This window comes from Lycium ferocissimum, unplaced genomic scaffold, assembly GCF_029784015.1.
Source record: "Lycium ferocissimum isolate CSIRO_LF1 unplaced genomic scaffold, AGI_CSIRO_Lferr_CH_V1 ctg381, whole genome shotgun sequence".
NCBI classification, from domain to species: Eukaryota; Viridiplantae; Streptophyta; class Magnoliopsida; order Solanales; family Solanaceae; genus Lycium; species Lycium ferocissimum.
The window spans coordinates 314296-338658 of record NW_026725495.1 but is presented as its reverse complement, the minus strand read 5'-3'; the positions used below and the strand labels follow the sequence as shown (position 1 = coordinate 338658).

The 24363-nt window shown below is 33.3% G+C and overlaps 2 protein-coding genes across 3 annotated transcripts; one reads left to right on the top strand and one right to left on the bottom strand.

The window, feature by feature from the left end:
• The first annotated feature begins 813 nt into the window (after nt 1–813).
• LOC132044188 (uncharacterized) lies at nt 814–2549 on the top strand. 2 transcript variants are annotated; one of them, XM_059434674.1, is made up of 3 exons: nt 814–1037; nt 1134–1320; nt 1995–2549. In XM_059434674.1, exons 1-3 carry the CDS (start codon nt 864–866, stop codon nt 2321–2323), a joined length of 690 nt encoding a protein of 229 aa, XP_059290657.1. In that variant the 5' UTR covers nt 814–863; the 3' UTR covers nt 2324–2549. The 2 variants fall into 2 exon arrangements, with proteins under 2 accessions (XP_059290657.1, XP_059290656.1); XM_059434673.1 differs by having other exon boundaries at nt 1980–2549.
• An 8989-nt stretch (nt 2550–11538) lies between these two features.
• Nucleotides 11539–19799, bottom strand: LOC132044187 (uncharacterized protein At2g24330-like). Its single transcript, XM_059434672.1, has 5 exons — nt 19488–19799; nt 17091–17235; nt 12928–13037; nt 12236–12653; nt 11539–12100 (listed from the first exon to the last, which is right to left on the bottom strand). The coding sequence occupies exons 1-5, from the start codon at nt 19758–19760 to the stop codon at nt 11796–11798; spliced, it is 1251 nt and encodes a 416-aa protein (XP_059290655.1). The 5' UTR covers nt 19761–19799; the 3' UTR covers nt 11539–11795.
• Between the last annotated feature and the right edge of the window lie 4564 nt (nt 19800–24363).

Genomic DNA, 24363 nt, shown 5'->3' with positions numbered 1-24363 from the left:
CGCACTCTAAGAATAAAGCAAAGAAACTGCACACACTATACCTCTAAATATGAGTTCCCTTCTTTTTTTTTTTTTTTTTTTTTGACGGTTCACATTATATCTAGCAAACAAAAGTTGCTAAGTATTTGGCGAAGATCAAAACTGCTTAGTAATATGTTTAAGGGGCTACTTTAAATCTACTTCAAACATAAGGGACCAATGTTGTTATTTTCATGAAACATTTATATACAACACAAATCACAATATTTCAAAATTCTAACAATTTTTTCAATCCCTTTTAAACATTTTTATGTAGAATACAGGTGCAAGCTTTCGAGTTTCGATATTTACATCAAATTAGATAATTTAATTTTAATAATTAAAAATTAAAGTAAAAAAGGCACGTTAATATAATTAATTAATACTAATATATGTAAAAGACGCATATTTTACATTTATTGCTTTAATTAATATAAAAACCGGATGCTATAATTTTCATCTTTGTTTAGTTCCATTTATCTACTGTAAGCAGGAATAAATTAGTTATGACTAGTAGTAACTTTTTTATGGGTCAAGACTCAATACCCTTAGAAAGTCAAGCAAGAAATATAGAGGAAATGACCTAAAGCTACCTCATGTATGGCCTATGCTAATTTCCTCTACTAATACCACCATTGCCAACACTCTATCGATGAGTACATGATGTGGACATTTATATTCTGTGAATGACATAAAAAATCGTATCCACGTAGCAATTAATCCTTAAGATTTCCTTTCTATGAAGTATAAATACACCAACCAAACAAAGAAAACTCATTTAGCTAAGACAAAAAAACAAGTTTCACGTCACCATCTGTTTTTCCTCCTCTCTCTTTATACAGTATATGAAAAAACTCAACATGAGAAGCAACAACAAAGAGAAAGAAATGAAAGGTATTTCTGAACTTGAAGAAGATAAGCTGTCTCAAATGGTCAGAGATTTTATTGAATTGGATTGTGATACTTTTCAAGTTGATGAACTTGTTGATCATAATCCTACTAACTATCTTTCCTTACAGGTACATATTCCCTCATTTTTTATTTTTATTTTGACTTCATCTAATGTTGACTTCTTCTCTTCATCTTTATCTAAAATCCTCTTTTTTTATTTGTAGGATATTCTTGGGACTGTTAGTGATGCTGAAACAGAGATTCTTGGGAAAATCTTGTTTTACTGGAGAAATATGGTTAATAATATGGAGCCTAAAAAGTTAAGGCAATGGATTGTGAATAGATTAAGGATGGATGAGTATGAAGCTTCTCTTTGTAAAACTTCTTGGATCACTTCTGGTCGCGCTTCAGGTACTATTCTACCCCCACCTCCATTAGTTCTTAATATTAGTGAAATATTGAAAAGTTTAGTTGAGAAGCATTTCAAGATATTTACTCACAATGTTTATTTTTTAAAAAATGAGATTCATGTTTACACAGAATTTCAGCTTCAAAGTATTTGTTTTTCAAGTTTAACTTCAAATAATCCTTTTTCATGGTGTATTTTAAGTGAAATAATATTTTCACTCACAAAGGCGGTTGGACATGAAATAGGTGATATTGAAAAAAAAAAAAAAAAAGGTAATAATGTTTGTAGTTAAGGTGAAAAAAATAGTTTGAAAGTTGAAGTTGTGTAGTTTGGATGCATGTCACTTGAAGAAAACGTTAAAGCTTTGTGAGAGATTTTTCTCGGGAGTGAAAAATTGACTACAGTATGTCCAACTTGAAAAATAACAATCGTATTATTTTTTTTTTTAAAAAAAAAAAACTTGAAAAAAAAGCAAAATAGTTTTGTCCGACTTTCAAATAACTATTTCTTTAAGATAGATTTATATCCAGATACAAATACAATTTCAATTTTCGAATCTTTTTTTTAGACTTCAACTTCAATTCCAACTGAAACTTATCCAAATGACTAATTATGCCCCTTTTTTTGCTGATTTTTTATTGTTGCTTTTTGGACGTTGAAGCATTTCAATTCACAGGTGATTATGAATACATTGATGTGATGATGAAAGAAAGCAATGGATCAGAAACAGTGAGACTAATAGTGGATATAGATTTTAGGTCACAGTTTGAGTTGGCAAGGCCTACCCTAGACTACCAAGAGCTTTTAAATTCTCTACCATCAATATTTGTGGGTACCGAGGAGAAACTCAATGGCATCATCTCTTTGCTTTGTTCAGCTGCCAAACAGTCCCTTAAAGAGAAAGGCCTTCATGTCCCACCTTGGAGAAAAGCTAGCTACATGCACTCTAAATGGCTCTCTAATAATTGCAAGAAAATTGCTTTGTTTGCACCCCTCTGCATATAGTTGGAAGGCTAAATATTTAGAAAAGTTATAAAGAGAGAACTAGCTAATTGTATCCTTTTCCTCTTTGTTCTAAAGACGGTATTGATAGTAGCTAGTAATTTTCATATTGTATATCGTCAAAGGTTCTATTTGCCTCGGGCTTGTTATGAGGGATTAGAAGTGCTTGAAATTTTTTGTTGGTGCACTTATAATCTTGTCTAATATGAACTTGTTGCTTTTTATACTAGTTTTCAGATTGTACTAATTCAAATTTGTGTTGGAGACTTTCACTATGAAGATAAAGTTAGCATTCTTTACCAAAGACGATTCCACTTAGAAGGCTCGAACCAGAGACTTCTTTAATAAAATGAAAAAGCATATACCACTCAATCACAATCTTTGTTAACATCACCTTCTATGGTCTTTAATTTTCTAAGTATATGTGGTATATAATTCAATATCGTTCCCCTTTCTAATGTTTTCTTCGGTAATCAAATGAACTTTTTAAATTATATAAAAAGAAATTGAATCGGGATATCTGTTTGTTGTGTGATTTATATATTTTTATTCTAAAGAACTGGTAATTAAATGTAAGAATTCATTCTAATAATCTGCTTAACTAGACTATTGTGCCGTGTGCATTTATAAATTTAATGATTACTTCAATGCTACTATCATGAAAAGTTTTAAACTACTTTTAATTTCAGATTGAGAATTGAATTAGTAGATTTTAAAAAATATGTTATTTTATTTTCCGACCTCAATTTCTGCGTAAAATATATTTATCTTATATACCCTATATTTCTTTCTTTCTACTTTTGTCGTCCTCGTTGTGGAAGGCAAATATTGGAAGCTTAGATAGAGGGTGCCTTTGCCTTAGAGATGCGATCTGGTTGCTTATTCATGTTGTCCTAAGGAAAATGTAATACTCACTAGCTTCGACCGATAATTCCTTTCGAGGAATATTAGGATAATATTTAACTTAAATAGGAGGATTATACCTTTTTCCTGAAAATATGAAAACACATATTATTTAATAATTAATAAGAGTAATTAATGCTGTCACCAATATTATAAGTCGATATAAGAGAGAGGGAAAGAAAAGTTACTTGGCTTCCAAGTCATAACAAGCAATACCAAAAAGATTCCCAAGTTGGAAAGCCTTTTTCTAAGTTGTCTAAATTCACCACTTGTAATGTACAAGTTAGGGTTAGCTATTTTCCTGTTTGCGTTTCAAGCACATTAAAAGAAAGCAACATTTAACAAACCTCCAAATTTTTTTCAAGAAACACTACAAAAAATGGGTAGTTTGTGGAGGTTGAAAGTTGTAATTTGCGAAGGTTTTAGCCTCTTTTATCAACTAGCGGAGATTTTCGAAATGCAACTTTCAATCTCCGCAAATTACTTTTTTATTTTGTAGTGAAAACAAACTCCAATTGAAAAAGAAATACGCTACTCTACAATGAATTGAGATGACAACACTTTCTTCTTTCCCTTTTCCTTTATCTAATAACTTTGCCCCATTTGTCATTAACATGTTGTCTATCTCGTAAGATGATTGACCATATTTAGCACAGTATACACGTTTTTTCACAATGTTTATCTAGCCTTGAATCCCCAAACCCTTTTTAGTCTATGCATAATTGCATCCATGTTTACACCAAATTCAATAATTTAATTTTTAACCCTTAAAAATAAAGTATCAATACATGTTATTTAATTATATTTGAGAGATAAATGTGCGTAAAAGAGAAACATGTCTTGCAATCATTAGTTTGGTGTATGTGAGTGTGTGTAAATGTTTGCCAACCATTCCGCCTTTGTCTCCATTTCTCTGTTGTCTTTTAATTGTAACGAAGCAATTAAAAAAAAAAAAAAATCAAATATTTCATGTTATATTAGCTTGGAAATTGCTATGGAAGAATTGTTACTTTCTTAAAAAAATAGTTGAAGTTGTACTAAAAAGTGAATTTAATTAAAAAATATGGTGAAATTCCCACAATAAAAAATAATCTCAAAAAATAATATGGGAAGACTCGTTATCCTGTACTTGACAAGTTACAACAGCAAAATAATATTGAAGTAATCCTGTCAGTTTTTTTTAACAGAAATTACAAATGTTATTTTCTATCGGGACTCATCAGTTGGAAGACTTTATTTCGTTCACATGGAAGGGGAATCAATCTATTCGACCAGCGCCACCAAGAAAAAAAAAAAAAAAAAAAACTTTTTCAAGAGTCACTAATTTAATTCGTTAGAACAATTTTTATATCTTGATGATCCATAAACTCCCCAAATAAGACAAAACAATCACATTTGAACCTGTAAGAAAGCAATTGATGCCGATACCAGGGCGTTGACGATTCTATCCTTAATAATTGACTGTTCTCAAGTAGGACAATATTTCTTTTTCTTGCTGAGATTATATAAAACGTGTTGGTCCCACTGGCCATAGATAAATTTTTTAATATTTACAAATATTGAATTTTAATATTTAAAATAGTGATGAAATATAGAAATTCTGTTAGGAGAATTTCAGAATTTCAAATGAAATAAAAGTTCCACTCACAAATATTATCCACCTTGCAATATACAAGTCAAGTTAATAATTTAAACTTCATACCAATCGAATACTATCATGTGAAGAAGGATAGATGATGTTTTGAAATAAATAAGAGTGTTTTAATGATTATATTATGACAATTACTTTAGCTATATGATTGATTTTTTTTTTTTTTGAATTAATGGGATTGGTTAGTGGAATGAAAGGGGAAGGCCGGAGTACCACCAGATTCAAATAGGGACTAATGATCTTTTTATCCTAAGCTCATTCAGTCAAATCTCACCTCCTCAAGCTGAAGGTGAATAAAACGATTATTTGACGGCATTGAAATCATTTTTTGTAAAAATCTGGTAACTGTTTTACTATCCATTACAAATGTTCTTTATCTATATGGATTAAAATCTGTTTCTCCTATTTAAGTTTATGCGGTAGTATTATACTCTCTCTGTTTCAATTTATGTGAACCTATTTTTCTTTTAATTTGTGTCAAAATGAATGACTTTTTTTTCTAATTTGAAAACAAATTCACTTTATGAAGTGATTTACAGCCACACAAATATTGAAGACTTATTTTGAACCATAAGTTTCAAAAGCCTTCACCCTTTCTTAAATGTCGTGCCCAATCGAATGGGTTCACATAAATTAAAATGGAGGGAGTATTTCTTTTAGTCTACTTAAAAAGAAATTAATTTAAAATTTCCTTTATTCTTAACGAACATATATATTTTTAAAAAAAATTATATTCACATAAATATTACTTTCTCCGTCCCATAATAAGTGTTACTTAAGCCAAAAATACGCATATTAAGATATTAATAATGTATAGTGTAAAGTTTACTAAATTACCCCTACATAATAAAAATTAATTACTTTTCCTCTTGATTAGAGCATTCACAAATAGTAAACCTTTTGACATTGAGAATCTAATAATATCAAATTACTATGTGGCTTTTTCAATCATCATTTATATGTTACTTTAACTTGTCATTTTTTATCCAAGGGTAGAGTTGGAAAAAATTAGCTAATTTATATCTTGATTTTTTAAGATGATATTTATTATGTGATAATTTTTTTTGATTAAAGTGACATTTATTATAGGATGAGGGAGTATAATACTGGTAGTACGTTTGAAAGAGAAATGGATAAATTAAAGAGAAAAGAACCTTATATATAAATGGATAATTTGCTTGGTTTGTTAAGACGTGTGTGGGGAGACGGGCTTTTGGGGCTAAGTGGTACGTGGATTTGACAAGGCAATCATTTCAGTAACACACTTTGCCACAATCCATCACCTCTGCTCCCCAAAACATAGAGTTAGTAAATCTTAGTTATAGTCTGATGCTATGCTGCACTATCTAGGGATTGCAGAAGGAACGGAGAGGATCCCATAGTTTTTAATGAGAAATTTTAGATTTGAATCTTTAAAATGGACAAATTTGTACTAATAGATAGATAATGGTTTTTCATTAAGTGAATCTCGTGCCCACGCAAATTTAAATTAATCAGATAATCTTGTATGCATGGTTATTACTCCCTTCTTTTCATAAGAAGTAACACTTTATGCAAAAATAGGCATATTAAGAAATTAATAATGCAATGTAAAGTTTATTAAATTATGCTTATATAATAAAAATAATTTTTTTTTCCTCTTGTTTAGAGCATGCATAAAATAATCCTTCTGACATTGAGAATCCAACAATATCAAATTACTGTGTGACTTTTCCAATCATGAGTTAGATGTTACTTTAAGTTTTTGTCTAAGAATATAATTGTAAAAAACTAGTCAATTTATGTCTTGATTTTCTAAAGTAACACTTATTATGGGATAAACAATTTGGGCTAAGGTGACACTTATTATGGGATAAAGGGAATACCTATTTTATTGTATCGTATAGTTAAATTCATCAATTTGTAACAACGGCAAGTCTCATTTAATGAGATGATTGAATTTGGCATCGCGTCGTTACCTTTTTTTGCTTTCTCTTTTGTCTTTGCTTACTATTTAATTATCTTAAAACTATTTTATTATTTACTCTACTTTTTTTATAATAATAACTCTATGCCACATACTCAATTTTTTTATTATATAATATTGTAATTTTATTCTCCAAATTGCTGATGCGTTGCATTGTGTAATGATGAAAAATGATGATCTATTCAAATATTGCATCATCAAAACAATATAGTATTCCTTCCGTTCACTTTTACTTTGACACGTTTAGCTTATCGAGAGTCAAACTCTATGGATATTGACTAACATTTTAACAAATATTTTTTAATTATATTAATATGAGAAGAACTACACTTTATAGTATTTTTTGTATAATGTTTATATATTTGAAATTAAATTTTAAAATATTAATTTAATCTAATGCAATTTAGGTAAATTTGTCAAATTAACTTTTTAAAAGCGGAATATAACAAGTAAATGTCAGCAGATGAAGGATACAATATAATTGTATGATACAATACGATACGTTACGAACCAATATGCTGCCATTCAAACAAAGCTGTAATAGAAGTACAGAAGTCATGATTAAGTATGCTACCATCCAAACAAGCAGTAGCAAAAGTACAATATGCTACCATCCATTTAATATTAGATGGATTAAAAGAAGAAGCCATGCTGCAACAACGTTACCAATCTGTCAACCCTAAAAGATCTCATCGTCATTATGATTAATAAACGTACAGAACCTTTTGATACTTCTCTCTGTTCCTAAAAGATCTCTCTTCTTTTCTCAATCCAGTTTCAGATAAATATTCTTCTCTTTAATAAATAAGACCAACGGAACTGATAACTTCGGCTGTTGTGTATCCTATTTGCAGACTAGTAGCAGTAATAGTCTTTTTTTTTTTTTTTTTTTTTTTTGGGCTTTAAATAGAAAATATAAGTTTTTGCAATAAATGGTTTGCTTGTCTAATCCTTTACTTGTAGTAATGGGTAGCAGAATAGAATGATGATGATATTCTGTCCTTTTAAACTGACTACCAGCAACTCTGAAGTTAAACCTCCTACAGCTTTCTGCTCCCTGTTAGCGGACACAGCTTAAATTTATGTGAATCTATTTTCTATTTAGAATGTAAAAAAAAAAGATATTAAAAATAATAATTTATCTTTGTGTAATAATTTATAATCACACAAAATATATGTGCCTCATTTTACATCACAAATTCAAAAGTCTTTTTTTTTGGCTTAAACTTCGTAATTAATCAAATAAATTTGCATAAATTAAAACGGAGAGAGTATTTAATTACTACGTTTATTGCACCACCTTTAGACAATTTTATTTTAACAAAAATAGCAATTCTATTTATATCTGATTATCCAGTCAATATTCATCTTTTATCCAAATATTTGAAACAATATAAATAAAGTATGATATTGAACTCTGTTCCTTTAACTTATTAGGAGAACTTGAAATTTCAGTATAGTGTACGGTTCATTTCAGACTAGGCCTAACTTAGTTATTGACAAACTCAAGAACGTTGTATTCGAGGTCCCATGGCGAGACGCTCTCTTTAATTTTAAATCTATCTATATATCTTTATAAAATTAGGATATAGACCCGATGATGTAACAGTCTTAAAAGTCAGCATTGTATTTATCTATTTTCTTAGAATTTTGCCTTTAACTCTCTTATTTCATTGCTCTAAAACAACTAATTAAACACTTAGCCGAACAGTCACATCAGTTAACATGGGGTGCGGCCCTTTTCGCATCCGTTACAATCCGTGAGATCCGCTTCTTTTCTCCCCGCTAAATTCCCTCTGTTGTTTACATGCAAAACACTCTCTCAACTTTATATGGTTTCAAATCACATGGATCAAATGTTTAGTTTCATCAAATATTTGCAAATTACGATATCCATTGTTTTTTGGAAAATTCTTCAGCAAGTCTTCCCTCTACATAAGGCTTCTAATAACATGGTCAGTAATGATCGTGCTTAATTATATTGACGAATTCATCATACTCAACATCGAGTGTTTGCATCATTGTAGTCTCTAATTCATGCTGGAGAAACCTTTTTTTGTTCTTTTGGAGTTGTATTTTTTTAATTATTCACTTCAACCAAGGAAAAGAAAGGAGATATTTAGCTTTTACAATACAAAAACTGGAGAAAAACAAACCACCCTACAAAACTTCTTTTCGATGCCGCTTTAAACGTTGGAACAGTGGCGGATCCAGGATTTTCACTCAAAGGGGTGAAAAAATCAATAAAAGCTAAACATACGAAAAAATATTGTCCCTAGGAATCGAACCGTCTGGAGAGAATTTTGAACACCCTAGACCGCTTTAGCTAACTTTTTGCATTTGTTCAGGGTATTTAAAACTTATATATGTACATAAACACAAAAAATCTACCCTCTATATATATAGTGAAATGTTTTGCTGAGGGTGTTCAACTCCCCTTTAAATCCGCCTCTGCGTCGGAACTACTTTACAAGTAGTGGAACGCGCATTAGATATGTGAGGGTGGAATTATGGAAACTAAGCTTAAAAGGTGAGTAACTTAATTCCCTATTCATTACTCAAGATCACGTTGTACCCTCTATTGAGTTTTTTTGAATTATTGGTTCTTTTAGAATGGCAAGTAATTTGATGAATATTTTGACTAGGTACAAAAACTATATTATTATCATATAATGGTTATATTGTACCGTCTGTACGTGATGATTGTAATTTGACTATTTAATTTTTCAATTTAAAATAATATAATTTTTTTTGTGTACTATATGTGATTGTAGATTCACATCGTTGGATATTTTAGGGGTTTCAAAGTAATAATTTAGAAGAGTCGAAGTCTAATCTTACTATGAGGGCAAAAGAACATAAAATTGTAGATTAGTTGGTAATTATTTTTATTTTAGAATTTTAAGTGAAATTAGTTTTGATTCCTTCTCTTCTCTAAAATTGAATCTGGTGATGAATGTTTGATATTTCAATTAGTGAAGTCATATTCAAATGTCAGACAATTATCATTTTTCTATTTATAGGATTTAACAAAATTAGTTTTTACTATTACAAATTATTTAAAGTATGTTATTAACTGATATTTTTAATCTACATTATTACTATTTGGCTACTTAGTGATTATTATATTATCTCTAATATAATGTTTTAGTTACTAACTTGAAATGTATATTTCATAAAAACATGCTTTAAGTGGCAAGATAGCATTTAAATAAGCTTCTACTGATAATATATAACAAACTATACAACTCACAGAAGTGTGCAAAGGATAAACTATTCAATTAATAGGGAGAGAGAGGGATTCGAGCCCTCGACAGTTCTTTTAAATCAAATATATGTTGTTTATAAGATTTTTCTTTCTGATAAATTTATTAGTTCTATGATAATTTTTATAAATTTAATAATTCTTTATAAGACCGCGCGAAGCGCGGGCGTATCTACTAGTATAGTATATTTGCACTCAATTGTGTGGTCGAAAAGGTAATAAAGTGGGTTTAGATCTAGAAAATCGAGTTCAAATATCAGCAATGCTAAAAAAAATTACTAAGATGATTTCTTTTCATCTATATGAACATTGATGAAACAAGTTACCGATATTTATACCAATAGAAGATAATAGGCCTCTGCTGAAATAATCAAGGTTCTCGCAAGTTATCAAAAAAATAATAATAATAATATAGTATTTGTGTTGACACCAAACTTCAGACTTGAGCCCTTGGACAGAACATTATTTGGGTCTCCTCAAATTTGCATAATATATGTACGGGCTAGCCACTTTTTGGATCGATTGTTGAAAAATAGTTAGTGTTTGAATTCCTTGAAAAATGTAGTCATTTTTTACATTGAAACATCCATAACAGTGTCATGGATTTCAAACTGAAACAAGTGAAAAATCTAGAAGACTCTCATGATTTTTAAAACCCATGATATTGTCAAGGATTTTGAACTTAAAAAAAATGAAACTCCATAACAATGTCCTGAATACTGTGATGGAGTTTCACTTTCTTAAGTTTGATATAAATGATAGGGTCATGAATTCCAAAATATAAACTTTTTTCAATTTATTCAGTTCACCAAATGAGCCAAACCCAAACTATTGAGCCATACAGAAAATCCATTTGAACTTGAAAAGGTCAAATCCAACATTCATCCCAAAAGGATTGGATAAAGGAAGAGAAGCTACTGTGTATTGACGAGGTAAATCATTTTTCAGTAAGCTCAAAATTAGGTACAGGAGGGCTAGTAGATTGTATGGACAAATATAAGGAACACAATATGCGATCGTGAAATATGACTAGTGGATCAAGCATTTCCCGTAGTTCTTTTTTTCTTTTTGGATGATAAAATGACTGCCAACACTGTTATTACATAGAACTCCAGCAAGTCAGCAACTTTTCCTTTTCATTTTCGATTAATTGGTTGCCATATTCACTTTGTCTAGAGGATTCAACCATCACTTCCACATACGCAGTTTATTTACATAAAAGATATGAACCCCTCTCCTCCCTTTTTGCCTTCAATTTTCATTTCAATACCTCAAAGTCCAAATGCCAAAACTCCATAGTAGCTGTTCGAACCAACAGATACAGAAAGAAAGAAGCAAAGGAGTGGAGAAACCAATTAGAAAATCATTTCATAGAGAGATCGTCTGTCCAAGTACATAGGAGAATGAATAGACAAATGAATCAAGAAAGAAAATAAAAGAAACTGCAGGATCCTGCAACCGGACAAAATTTCTAGTAATAGACCTAAAAATGTGCAATATCTTGATTACAAAACAATGCATATTAGGCAGGTGGGAGGAAAGGCAGATGGGGAAGCTGCTATCTCTGAGTTATTGTTTTTTCTAGCATGTGTTTACAGGAGATACATAGTTACAGATAACCAATCTAAGAAGAAAATAACCACACTTCAATACATTTTTGCCTGCACAAATCCATTCAAGCTGTTACGTATTAACTGCTAGAAGTACTGGAGACTATATTGTCACCTTCTGTTGTTGCTGTGGCAGCAACTACTGTATTGTCACCTTCTGATGTTGCCGGGGAAGCAACTACAGGGCTGCTACTTGCGGAGACTCTCTCCGCCATGGATCCACTGTCCTGTTTGACCAAATCCGCATCAGCCACAATGGTTGTGGATGCCATGTTCAGTGTACTAGATACAGAGGTGCTATCATCAAGTTGCTTAGGCGTATTCAGGGCATTGCAGTGAGGGCAATAGTAGGTTATATAGGGGAATTCTTCTTTCCTTGCAAGTCCTGAAAACAACGGAAGAAGTTTAATAAATTCATTTTTTTTTCTGTTTTCTCACAGTGATGATTAGTTATTCACTATTTATTATGTGAATCCCATGCTGCTAATTATGGGCTAATGATCATATCCTCGATTCATACCATTGTGCATATGGCAATTGCCACAGATAAGAGCATAAGATTGGGTTGGATCCTCTCCCACAAGCAATGCTGCAATTCGTGCAAGCCATCCCCCGTCTTGTGTGCTCGAACCTGCAGGATTGAAATGCTCGACAATCATTTGCTGATGTTGGTTCTTACTAGAACCTTCAAGCTGTACATCATGAAGCATTTCTCCTTCGGGATGATCCAATAGAGCACTCTCCGCGCTACCAGATCTGGCTTGCTTCCTATTTCTCAGTCCAGCAGACTGCGCAATTTCTACGTCACTGCTCTTTCCAGCAGGGGCATTAAGCTTAGACTCATCACCCAGAGAAACTTTCAAGCCAGTATCTGCACCGAGCTTGGATGCAAGCACAGTGGCCGCAGCTGCCTTAGATGCTGGGTCAGTGTCATACCTCTGCATAAAGGATTGAACAATGAAACACCATGCACCTCATCCCAACATCTGACATAAAGGTGCTTTATAAAAGTGCGAAAGACTAAAGAGCGAAAAATAGTTGTAAGCATGTCTTCCCTAATGCACCTGCATGGTTAACTTATCATAAAAAGCTTATCATTAGCCCAATAACTAGTGTATTGCTATCAGCTGAATGAGCTGCCTAATGCAACTGAATGACAAATTATCTGTTAAGAGCTCAGTAGAAGCCCTAAAACTCGCATATTGCTATCACCTGAATGAGCTGCTGCGTTACATAGTAATTCGTCTTCTCTTTGAGTTCATCAATCTTGGCTTGCCTTTCAGCTTGAAGCCTTTCCAAAGTCTTCTGATCCCTACGTTCATCTGCAAGGCCACAAGTGAAGGATTTAAAATTAAAAATGAAAGAAAAGATTGTTCATTCTAAGGTGAAACCATCAACAGATGAATATGCAGCAACGTCAGGAACCATGTTTTCAATAAATAACGTTTGAGGTGATCAAAAGTACTAGGTTGAAGACCTTTGACCTTCATTGCTCTGGATCTTTACATATTCATCTGATTGCCAAAACAAAGTTACTCTTAACAATTGGATCTACACGTCCTCAAGAGAGAGGCTCAATGTGAGGAGTTATATGCTATTGGAACATTATTGTAATAAGCAGGGTTCTGTCCCGATGTTTTACAATCTTTTCACTTCTAATTTTCATGAGAAAAAAATGCAAGCTAGACTTATCATCTTCTATCGTCACTAACTTTCACTTAAAAGTCCATGGTCTCTTTTCTACCTTCTCATACCCTCTGAACACCACTGCCAAACAAGTAGCATCAAGCTTTTTCAGTCTTCCCACCACATTTAGCCATGTAAGTCCATTTTATCAAATAAATATCCAATCAAACACCTTTTCCATAGGCCATTGTTTTGGATAGGTAAAGTTAAGCTTTTCAGAGGGTTCCCGCCCCTTGTACTATCAAAAGATGACATAATTAATACACAGCAAAAAATGACCATGAGACACACAAAGTGACAAAGTCAGCTCTCCAAATATTATACAAACTAGAATAAGAGGAGAGCATGCTCTCTGTGCTCCAAAGGAGAAGGTGAACATGAAGATCCATTTAAATTTACCGAAAAGGGCCAACTATACCCTCTACTAGCAAAAAGGATCATCTATACCCTCTGTTATACTATTCGTCAACCACAACCCCTGACATTATAGAACTGGTGCAAAAGTACCTCTCCTCCATGAGGGCCTCCACCATGGTCAACACATCCCGTGTGGCCTGACATTTTGCAGAGGTGGACGCCACGTGGCATGCCACCTCATCGTCCCAACCCTGTTTTACCTATTCCCCCTACTTCTTCCTCTACCACAACTTCCCCCTTCACCCTACCACCACAATAACTGCCCCCACTTCTTCCTTCCCATCAATGTAAAACATTATGTTCATCATCTCAAATTATCTGAATTTACATAGTGCTATTCTTTAATTAATTGTTTGAGAGGTCCAGAATTTTAGTTGGAGCTTGTTGGTGTGATTAATGACACACAAAGACATAAGCTTTATGTTGTTTTATAATCTGCATAGGGATTTTTCTTTATTTGGTTTGTTATTAGGCACTGATATTGATCATTTAAATAGAAGAAAGTAAAAACGACAAAGGGCGTCAAGCGTTTGATTTATGCAAGCCAGGGTTAGATTTAGAGGAGTTCTTGGGTGTGATTAATAACACAGAGAGAAATAATCTTTATATTGTTGTTTTATACTACTCTATAAAATAAGTTCTTGATTTGGTCTTCTGTCAGGCACTAATAAAAAGTCTGGCTCATTCAATAGAAGAAAATAAAAAGGATAAAGAGTATCAAGGGCTTGTTTTATGCGAGCTGCGGTGAATTTAACGTTTCCAAGTCATAGGAACTTATAGGATTGGGTGAAGAGGGAGGTGGTGGTGGAAGAAGTAGGGAAGGGGTTAAAATGGAGCTGGAGGGGGGTGACATGTCACATGGCATCCACCTGAGCAAAGAGGCAGGCCACATGGATGGTGTTGCCATGGCGGAGGACCCTAACAGCGGGGGCGTATTTTTGAACCAGTTCTGTAACGTTAGGGGTTGTGTTGATCAGAGTGTATAAATGATCCTTTTCTCATAGTAAAGGGGTATCTTTGACCCTTTTCCGTAAAATTATTAAGGATCCTCTCGACCAGGATATTCCCTTGGAACCAAATACATCAGATCCAAAATTACTTATCAAAAAAAAAAAAATGCACCAGATTCGAACTTGTTACAGCACACAACTCCAAGTTTTCCATATTTATACTCTGTTGTAGGAATGTTCTGCATAATATTCTTTACTCACGCTCAGTGAATCTAGAAATATTGTGAACTGAAACATACTTTAACATCATTAATTCTCGACCTCCAGAATCTCAAATGTAAAATCATGATATACCGTTTATTTTATTTTTAAGATACAACATGAGCTTAGAAATTTTAGGAAATGCCAGCTTTGGAAATTTCAATGCATTTAACAGAGTAAAAGTATTGTTTCTATATAATCATTATTTCTTTGTATGCTTATTTATCAAGGTATATTCTCTACTACAAATAGTCCATTCCCAACAATATTAATCAAATACCTTCAGTAGGTGAAACCAAACAACGGTTTCTTGATAATTTAATAAAATACATCGCTTGATAAACATATTTCATCATCTTCTGGTACAAGCACCAGCTCAGAGAGAGAGAGAGGGAGTGTGTGTGTTCAAAAGGTGACACCCTAGTAATCTCAATCATTAAACAAACTGAGCAGCATTGTCAATTCAAAAGAGCGCAAAAAACAAAACGTGTATTAGCCAACTATCTGAAAACATACTAAACTCTATCTAATGAAGCTAGAAGTTCAACCCACCTAAGACTGAACACAAATGTTTCTGCCTAGGCAGTTAACTTTACAACTCAACATTATTTCTAAAACGATTTTCACCCCCCAACTTTGCTTTAAAAATCAAACTCCCCCCTCAACTTTAATTAACTTTTTTAAATTCCAATTTTACCCTTACATTATCAACTTGTCTTTTTTTTCTTTTATTTCTTTAAAATCATGATATTTTTTATCTCCTTAATCTATGTAACAAATTTCCTATAAGAAAATAAATATTATTTTCGAGGCTGAAAACAAAAAGTAAAAATTACTAATTGAGTATATAACTTAATATCGCTCTATAATGAAATAAATGAGAAGAATAAGAACTTGTTTTATTAATAATTATCAAGACTCTATCTGTATTTATACAAGTAAAAATAACAGGTAATAATAGCTTTATAAATATATTCCAATGCAGGTAATACAAAATAATTAATAAAAATAGAGGTATATTCTATAACAAATTCCTAAAAGATTATCTATATATATTATAAATAAATTTTAAATTATCATTTAAAACATATTCCATTAATGACAACCAAAGACAATAGAGAATAGAGAGAAGTGAAATTTAAATATATATATATATGTATGTGTGTGTGTGTGTTTGTGTGTGTGTGTGCTCGCGCGTGTGTGTATAGAGAGAAGTGAAATTTAAATATATATATATATATATATATATGTGTGTGTGTGCGTGTGTGCGCGCGCGTGTGTGTGTATGCATGCATGCACATACATAATATATACTTAATGCATGTAATATTAAAAGATTATTGTGATAAATTCATAAAAGGATTATTCTCCTTATAATATGAACTTAAATAAAAATTTATAAATACCTAGGTTAAATAAAATAAATTTTATATAATATGAAAAGGTATTTCATAGATGGAGGATTGAAAATGTCAAGGGAAAAATAGACATTGCATAGGATAAAGGGGTGAGAATGTCTATTATTCATAGTTGAGGGGGGACTTTGATTTTTAAAGCAAAGTTGGGGGCCTTTCTAAAACTCACTAGCCCTCTCTGTCACTCCACTTAGTGAATCAATTGACATGTAAGCACTAAGCAGTCGATATACCTAGCTTTATATTTATTACATGAACCCATACTGGCATAAATAACAAAAAGATGCTCTTCCCTAGGTTAAAGCACCCAAAAATGCTAAAGACTGCTTGAAAAATAATAACAGAGACTGAAAAATGAGTTGTGAACCATAGGTTCCAAATTTCAACAAGAAACAGAATAAGTCTTTGCTTTAGGGATCGTTCCTGCGCACACAATAGTTGCATTATCTCTCAGTTATCTCCTAATTTTGCCCACTAAAATCCAGCCCTGGTTCACTATCAGTGCTAGAAAGAAATAAGAAGAGAATAAATTATATCTTTTAACGTCATGAAGGTTAGTCGCACTGAAAAAGAAAAAAGAAAATCCAATTTGGATATGATGAATGTTTGAGAACTTTGGTAGCAGAGAGAACCATGAACTACTTACTCATCCTCGTGAAGCTTCCAAGCGCTGAATATGTAACGAAGGATAAGCCAGGTAATAGAAACATTGGTAAAACTTGCAACGCTCTCATTTTCCAGTTTAGCTCGAGCGATCTTGTTGTCATGATAGCATAAGCCACTGCAATAACCTGAATTGAAATAACCTCAATACTACACACATAAGTAGATATGTAGTATGTACTATCGCATACGGTGAAGGAATATGAAACTCGAGCAGATTCACATACATATAACATTAACACATTGATCGCTAACATGAAAAATATGTGTCTTAATATGTGATATGTGCAATTCCAATGTACCTTACATACTTAAGTATTTCGGACTCTCCAAAATGTTGATGTACCCGTGCCTGAGTCTATAACAAGCTAGGTACCTAGGTTCCGCTTAAATGTGTGCACTAAAGTGCTACTGTATGAAACAAGGCACTACAGTGTGCACCCCATAGCTCATAAGCTCCGTTTTGGAGAGGGCATCACCTCGAAGAGTACAGAAAGTATGATGAGATATATAGGTGGTGAAATTCAAGTAATTTTGCTCTCCATTCATGAATGTGTTGTTGAGTAGTTGTCTACATTGGAGGCAAAAAAATTTACTTCGATGGTATCCCATAGCAATAATGATGCAAATAAAAAAAAGAAAAGAAGAAGAATATGATCTTTTAAAGAGGTGAAAAGAAGAATGTGCCTGACAACTGAACAAGGTCATAGACCTCTGGACATACTTCCCTCATACACTTCTTGGAATATCTCAAAGTTTGTCATATTGCTGCAAATAATTTGATAAAACTTCATAAGACATGCACAACTCTCAAAAACATCCTTTAGAAATTTACCCTAAAGACTGAGGTGATATTTCCTATGAAATAAATCTTACAGCCTCCACAAAACCCCAAAGGTAGGCAGATATGAAGGAAAAGGTGTGTGGCCAAGATGCTTCCTAGTAAGGTAGAGATATCATGATAGTGCCAGTTAGTCTTTATGCTACAGATAATGAGGGAGAATCTTTTGTCTGATTTTTCACCATTTCCTGAACAATCTTAATTCATTTTTAGGTGTTACTTAACTTTTGTCAGTTACAAATCAGATTTAAGTTATTTCTTTTAGGTTATAGAGTTCACGTCATTTACGATACTTTAGTATCTTCTACTTAGTTTCCGCAAATTCTAGGTTATGGCCCTCTAATTTGAACATTCATGTTCCTATACTTCATCTTAATTCATGCAGTATTAGAAGTCAAGTTATGACTCATGCACAGTTCCCTTAATATCTAACCATCATTGTTGAAGTGTAGGAAAGTGAGCTGCTCAGATTTACCGCCATAAGTATCTATAACAGTAGTTGAGAAATATCAGATGGTTTCTATGGTTTGGTAAACAAAAGGATGCAGTTGCTTTCGATGCTCTCCCACCCTCACCCTAGGGGTTACAACAACAACAGCATACCCAATGTAATCCCACCTCACCCTAGAGGTTCATTCAAGGAGATATTAGGTGGGAGATTGGTCATCCTCCTTCATTCTTTTCTACTTGCTTTGTGCACTTAAACATACTTCATTTCATCACATCCTGCCATCTAAGAGTCCCTTCACCTTACCCAGCACTTAACATAAAATCAGCTTCCATCCTTAGAATAAAAGAGTTATGTTCTAAGTCACTTTTCGCAAATCAGAACAGTCTCAAATTGGCTACCGACCTTTCTGCTATTCTTGACCCACAAAGGACAATTTTTCTCCATTATTTCAGCCACAAGAGAAGTGTCAAATCGGCCATAAAATCTCATTTCCTCTACTAAATCTAGAAGAGCTATTACATCAAATCATAGTTTATATCTTTATATAGAACTATTTTATCACTTCCCCTGTCCCAAAACGGCTAACGTTTTTCTTCCAAGAGTTAAGAGGAATTTGTCTTCAACTAAATCTACTGTCCATACTCTTTGAATTTTGATAAAGAGAAGTTAACAACTGCTCGTGAAATTTCTACGTTGCTAAATAGTATTCTGAAAGACGAATAAATCCATATTCAATCACACCAAAAATCGGTAAAGCGGACCCTCAATAAAAAAATGGGAGCTCTTAAATTGGGAAAGGAGAGTAAAAGATATTAAAGGGAAACACCTAGCACATTTAATTGGATAATCATGCCAAATGTAACATTTTGTGGCAACAAAACCTGAATATATAGGAAATAATTTTTCTCTGTAAACGACAAACTGAATATGTCAAATGTCGAGTGATCATTAACGGAAAGATAGGTAATAAGAAAAGATGCAATTCAAAGTCTTTGAAAGGTAGAGAATTTTCAGGATAAAGAATTTCAGGCTCTTGTTTCTGTTATTCAGGACCTACTAGAACAGTAGAAAACAAATGGTAGCATTACCTCGAAGAGTACAGAAAGTATAATGAGATTCCTTGAAATCCTTCTCCACCTTTGAGATCGTCTTACTGTTCTGGCAATAACAACAGCCTCCTCCTTGGAAATATGTTGCAATCTCTTCTCAAAGTCATCTTTGTGTGAACTAAATAGACTATTCCACATTCTTGACAGTAGGCCCTTTTTCTTTTTCTTTTTTGTCTTTATTTCATTATCTGTAGATGTGACGGGCTCAGTGCCAGCAGTATCACCGAGATCTTTCTCAGACTCTGTAGCCATTTCCTACAAGTTAAAAATGACGAACACCACCATGAGTCGTTTTTCACATAAATGTTTTATGTTTTCAGTACAAGGGAGGAGAGACACAATGAGTGGGAAATGATAGGCCACAGGAGCATTCGATTTAATGATATAATAACTTATTAGTACACAAAAAATTTATATTATACAAAGTGGCGTACACATAATTTTTCAGAAAAGGTGTCAACATTTAAGGAAGTGAACAAATGAACAAACCTTTATTAATAAAGGTCGATTCACATACATTAATATAAATTCCTTGACGAGATTCCAAAAAGAAAGAAAAAGAAAGCAAAGAAAGCTGAATTTACCTCTTTCACCCTACAAAATCTTTGCAAGCATTACAACAGTCAGAGACGACTAAAGAATGTCTTTTTCTAATTATGGTTCCCAATTTTCTCTCTAAATCTACTAATCTAGTAGTTTTGATATCTCTATTAAATATTCAACTGAGAAACGATGACACTAGCTAACAACGAATCCGTCTTGGTCCAAGCGGTCAGGTTCATGTGTTGCCAAAGTGATGTTGCATGTTCGGACCTATTAATGTGCAACGCTAAGATCTTTTTATTTTCTTTTACCAAATGAGCCTTAAGACAGTGTATCTTTTTAAGACTCATTTGCTATAAGAAAACAGAAGCCTATAGAATGCGCATAGGAGGTTTGAATGTAAGATCTCTATTGAGTGAAAACTCAGCTTCGCCGTTTTACTAATAGGCAATAGCGCCTTCTTATGAAGTACTGTCATCAGATTCTATGTATCGATATATTTGCAGAGTATACATATATTGAAAATTTTCGAATAAAGAACGTGTATCTGCCCCTAGACAGTACCAACAAAGTTACAAAAGTCAGATTATGCCTAATCCCTATTTGACTATGCACACTGTTTAGTTAGCTTTTCCATTTAAAGATATTATTAAGAATGGTTCTATCATTTGCCTTCATACCTCCTCTCCTCCCCACAATAGTCATTTGAGAATGCTTCTATCATTTTGTTTTGATAACCGTGGTGTCCGTATCAGTTTGCGCGCACCTCAACTAATTCACAGATACCTTCCACCTCTTATCAGCAACAGGTACCAGGCAACTCTGCCACCAAGGCTAGAAAAGATGAGAAGAAATCACCTAGTGTTTTTGTCTCTGCAGGTCTCAGAACCTGAGACCTCATGATGCTCAACACACTTCATTGACTACTAGGCCACACCCGTAGTTGCTAGAGTTTCATTCTCAGAAAAGAAAAAATCATTCTAAAAAAATAAAAATAAAGCAGAGTTCTTCAATCCAACAGATGCATAATCCCAATAACATTACTTAATGCCATATAAAACATCTTACTTGGAACCATATTAATCTATAGGCAAATTACTAATAGGTGACGTGTAAATTGGGCCCACCCGAAGCATCATCAAAACCCAATTAAATTTGGGATTAAGAAAATTGGGGTTCAAAATGTAATTTTTAAAACTTCTTAATCTTTTACAAACTACAAAAAAACCCAAAACACCAACCCATTATACTAAAACACCCACCCATTATTCAAACATCCCAAACCGTTCCCTCCCCACAACTCCCTCGCACTTCTTCCATATTTCAAAATCAAAACTCCCAAGCAAACAGTTAATCTCCTTCACTTGGACGTCTTTCATCTCTTCTCTTTTCTTGTCATCTTCTTCTTCACCCTCGTCTACAGTTGCCGCAGTTGCTGCTTCTTTTTTAATATCAAGGTAAAGTTTTTGTTTCACTTGTTCCAAAAGTTATTTGGTAGAAATTGATGATTTTAGTTGTAGAAAAAGAAGAAGAAGAACATGGGTTTGTCTTGAATGTTGTTTATTTTGTTGTTCCTTGTTCGAGAAACCCTTATTTGGGGTATTTGTTTGACTTGTTGGGGTTTTTGCGTTTGTAAATAGCGTACATTGTTCTCAAATTATGGTTTTTTGTGATGTTTTTGTTCTTCTTCTCCTTAAGATTTCGAAAAAATGGCTTGCAATCTTGTTGACTTTTTTGGAACGGATGAGTAAGTTCTTGCGGCAACTTGACACTTGTTTGTGATTGTAGACATTTCTTTGAGGTTGCTTGCTTTAAAAACCTCTATTTAGTGTATTTTGGAGTTAAATTACTTGTTGGTGTTGATGTTGATGTTGGTGTTGGTGTTGGTGTTGGTGTTGGTGTTGATGTTGATGTTGGTGTTGGTGTTGTCTTGTTATGGTATGGTTTAGGAAAAGAAAGGATAAACAATTATTGCACATACATTTGGTGTATTTTGTTTAACTTGTATGATTGTGTGTCTGTAGTGGACGATTTGGCTGTTGTCTTGGAAGTAGATACTTGTTGTTTTGGTTTGGTTAAGTGTTTAGGAAAAGCTTGGATAAAATCCATCTTGTTGTTGTTATTGTTGTTATTGCTGTTGTTGTTGTTGTGTGTTTGTAGTGAAATAAATGGTTTTTTCTGTTGTTGTCCTGGTATGGTTCAGGGTTTAGGAGTAGATATCCAAATAGATGGTTTTTTTGTTCTTGTCCTAGTATTTATCTGGTTCTGTTTATAGAAGCTATGTCAATGATTTTTAGTTGTTGCAACAATTTCTACACTTGTGCCAACAAGTAGATAATATGTTGCAACAACTACAAATCTGTTGGACATAGCTTTAGTTTTTTGGTTGTTTGTAGAAGATATCCAATGATTTTTAATTGTTGCAACAAGTTATACACTTGTTGCAACAAGTATACAATATGTGGCAACAACTACAAATCTGTTGGACATAGCTTTAGTTTTTTGGTTAGTATCATTTTTAGAAGATATCCAATAAATTTTTAGTTGTTGCAACAAGTTATACACATTGCAACAAATATACAATATGTTGCAACAACTACAAATCATTGGACATAGCTTGATTTTTGGTTACATTTGTAGAACATATCCAATGATTTTTAGTTGTTGCAACAAGTTATACACTTGTTGCAACAAGTATACAATATGTTGCAACAACTACAAATCTGTTGGACTTAGCTTGATTTTTTGTTGTTTGTAGAAGATGTCCAACGATTTATAGTTGTTGCAACAAGTTAAACACTTGTTGCAACAAGTATACAATATGTTGCAACAACTATAAATCTATTGGACATTGCTTGATTATTTGGTTGTGTTTGTAGAAGATATACAACATCTTAATCACTTATTCAACAAGCTGAAGAATGCATTTGCAACAACCTATTCACTTGTTGCAACAATTACATCATTTGTTGCAACAAATTCTTCAGTTGTTGGGGAATTCTGTTACTTGTTGTATTTTGTTTGATCAAATGCTGCACTTCTTATTATCTGTTTACTTTGAATGATGCACTAATCAGTTGAAGCTTTTTTTTTTTCTCCTGTGTGTAGATAAAATGTCTCCAGCCAAAAGAAAAGTTGAGAAATCAACTGAGGGTCATAGAGATAATAAAAAAGCTAGAGTGCAATCATCATTAGAGAATCTTGCTGATTTAGCAAAATCTATTGTTGAATCGGCAAATATAGAGGAAAGAGACAACCAAGCCGACAATCAATCCTCGAAAGAGAGGAAGTACGAGCCAAGAAGCGGTAGATACAAATGAACAAAGTGAAGAAGAATTAGAAGTTGAAGAAAGCTAGCTGATGGAGTAGATGGATTGGATAAAGATGATGAAAAGGACGATGCTTCCGAAAATACGGTTCAACTTGTCGACGTTCATAGCCATTTGAATTAAGAACAAAGAAGAGAAATAGTGTGAATGCCAATTTAATTGCGAGAATCTTCTAGTAGATTGAACATAGATCATAACGGACCTTCCATTCTTTGAGGTTGTCAAGGTTTTCGGTATTGACAAGTATGCGTGAGGATGCCGTTGAATGAAAATAATGATTTGACCGTTGATCTTACGGTCAAATCGAGGCATGGGTAAGAACTTTGATATGTTTAGGCTAATTCTTAAAAAGCGAGGGGTTGGAGGATTTCTTTAGGAAAAGTTGTTTTGGGGTGTATTTGGATGCTGCTGAAGAGACCGTGCACGATTTCAAATGAAAATGGTATATGGGCTTATGAAGCGTAGAATTCTTTCGGATGCAAAGGATGAGCTTTGGATTAATTACTGTGGCATGCCGGTGTGCTTTGGCTTGAAAGAGTTTGCCATAGTTACTGGCCTTAGATGTCATCCTTGTGAGCTTCCTCTTGTTGTATTGAATAAGCCGGCCGGACTAGTAAGACGACCAAAGAAGCCAAGAAAGTAGGAAAGGGTGGAAAAGATAACGTGAAAGCTGGTTTGGTGGAGTTAGTTGGGAAAAGCTACAAAGGAGATAAGGCTTGCTTGTAGATTTGCGGTCCAAAACCATGTCAAAAAAGCATAAGCGATCCTTGTGTTTAGTTTGGTTTGTGCCTTTGTGTTCTTATGGCAAAAGATACAAGTACGAACATACCACTTGGTTTGCTTAAACTTGCGGAGGACTATGAGGCATTCAACAACCATGGATGGGGCGGGAAAGCTTCAAGTTGATTGTTGACTATTTATCGAAAGAGCTTAAGCCAACAGTGAAGACAATCAATCTATATGGCTTCCCTTGGGCTTTCATG

What these genes read in the sequence shown, in the direction of transcription:
- LOC132044188 (XM_059434673.1), top strand. Translation starts at nt 864, where the DNA reads ATGAAAAAACTCAACATGAGAAGCAACAACAAAGAGAAAGAAATGAAA. An exon ending in CTAACTATCTTTCCTTACAG is followed by an intron (nt 1,038 to 1,133) that starts GTACATATTCCC and finishes TTTTATTTGTAG; the next exon opens with GATATTCTTGGGACTGTTAG. An exon ending in CACTTCTGGTCGCGCTTCAG is followed by an intron (nt 1,321 to 1,979) that starts GTACTATTCTAC and finishes TGGACGTTGAAG; the next exon opens with CATTTCAATTCACAGGTGAT.
- LOC132044187 (XM_059434672.1), bottom strand. Translation starts at nt 19,760, where the DNA reads ATGGCTACAGAGTCTGAGAAAGATCTCGGTGATACTGCTGGCACTGAG. An exon ending in TACTTTCTGTACTCTTCGAG is followed by an intron (nt 17,236 to 19,487) that starts GTAATGCTACCA and finishes ATTTCAATTCAG; the next exon opens with GTTATTGCAGTGGCTTATGC. An exon ending in TAACGCAGCAGCTCATTCAG is followed by an intron (nt 12,654 to 12,927) that starts GTGATAGCAATA and finishes TCCTTTATGCAG; the next exon opens with AGGTATGACACTGACCCAGC.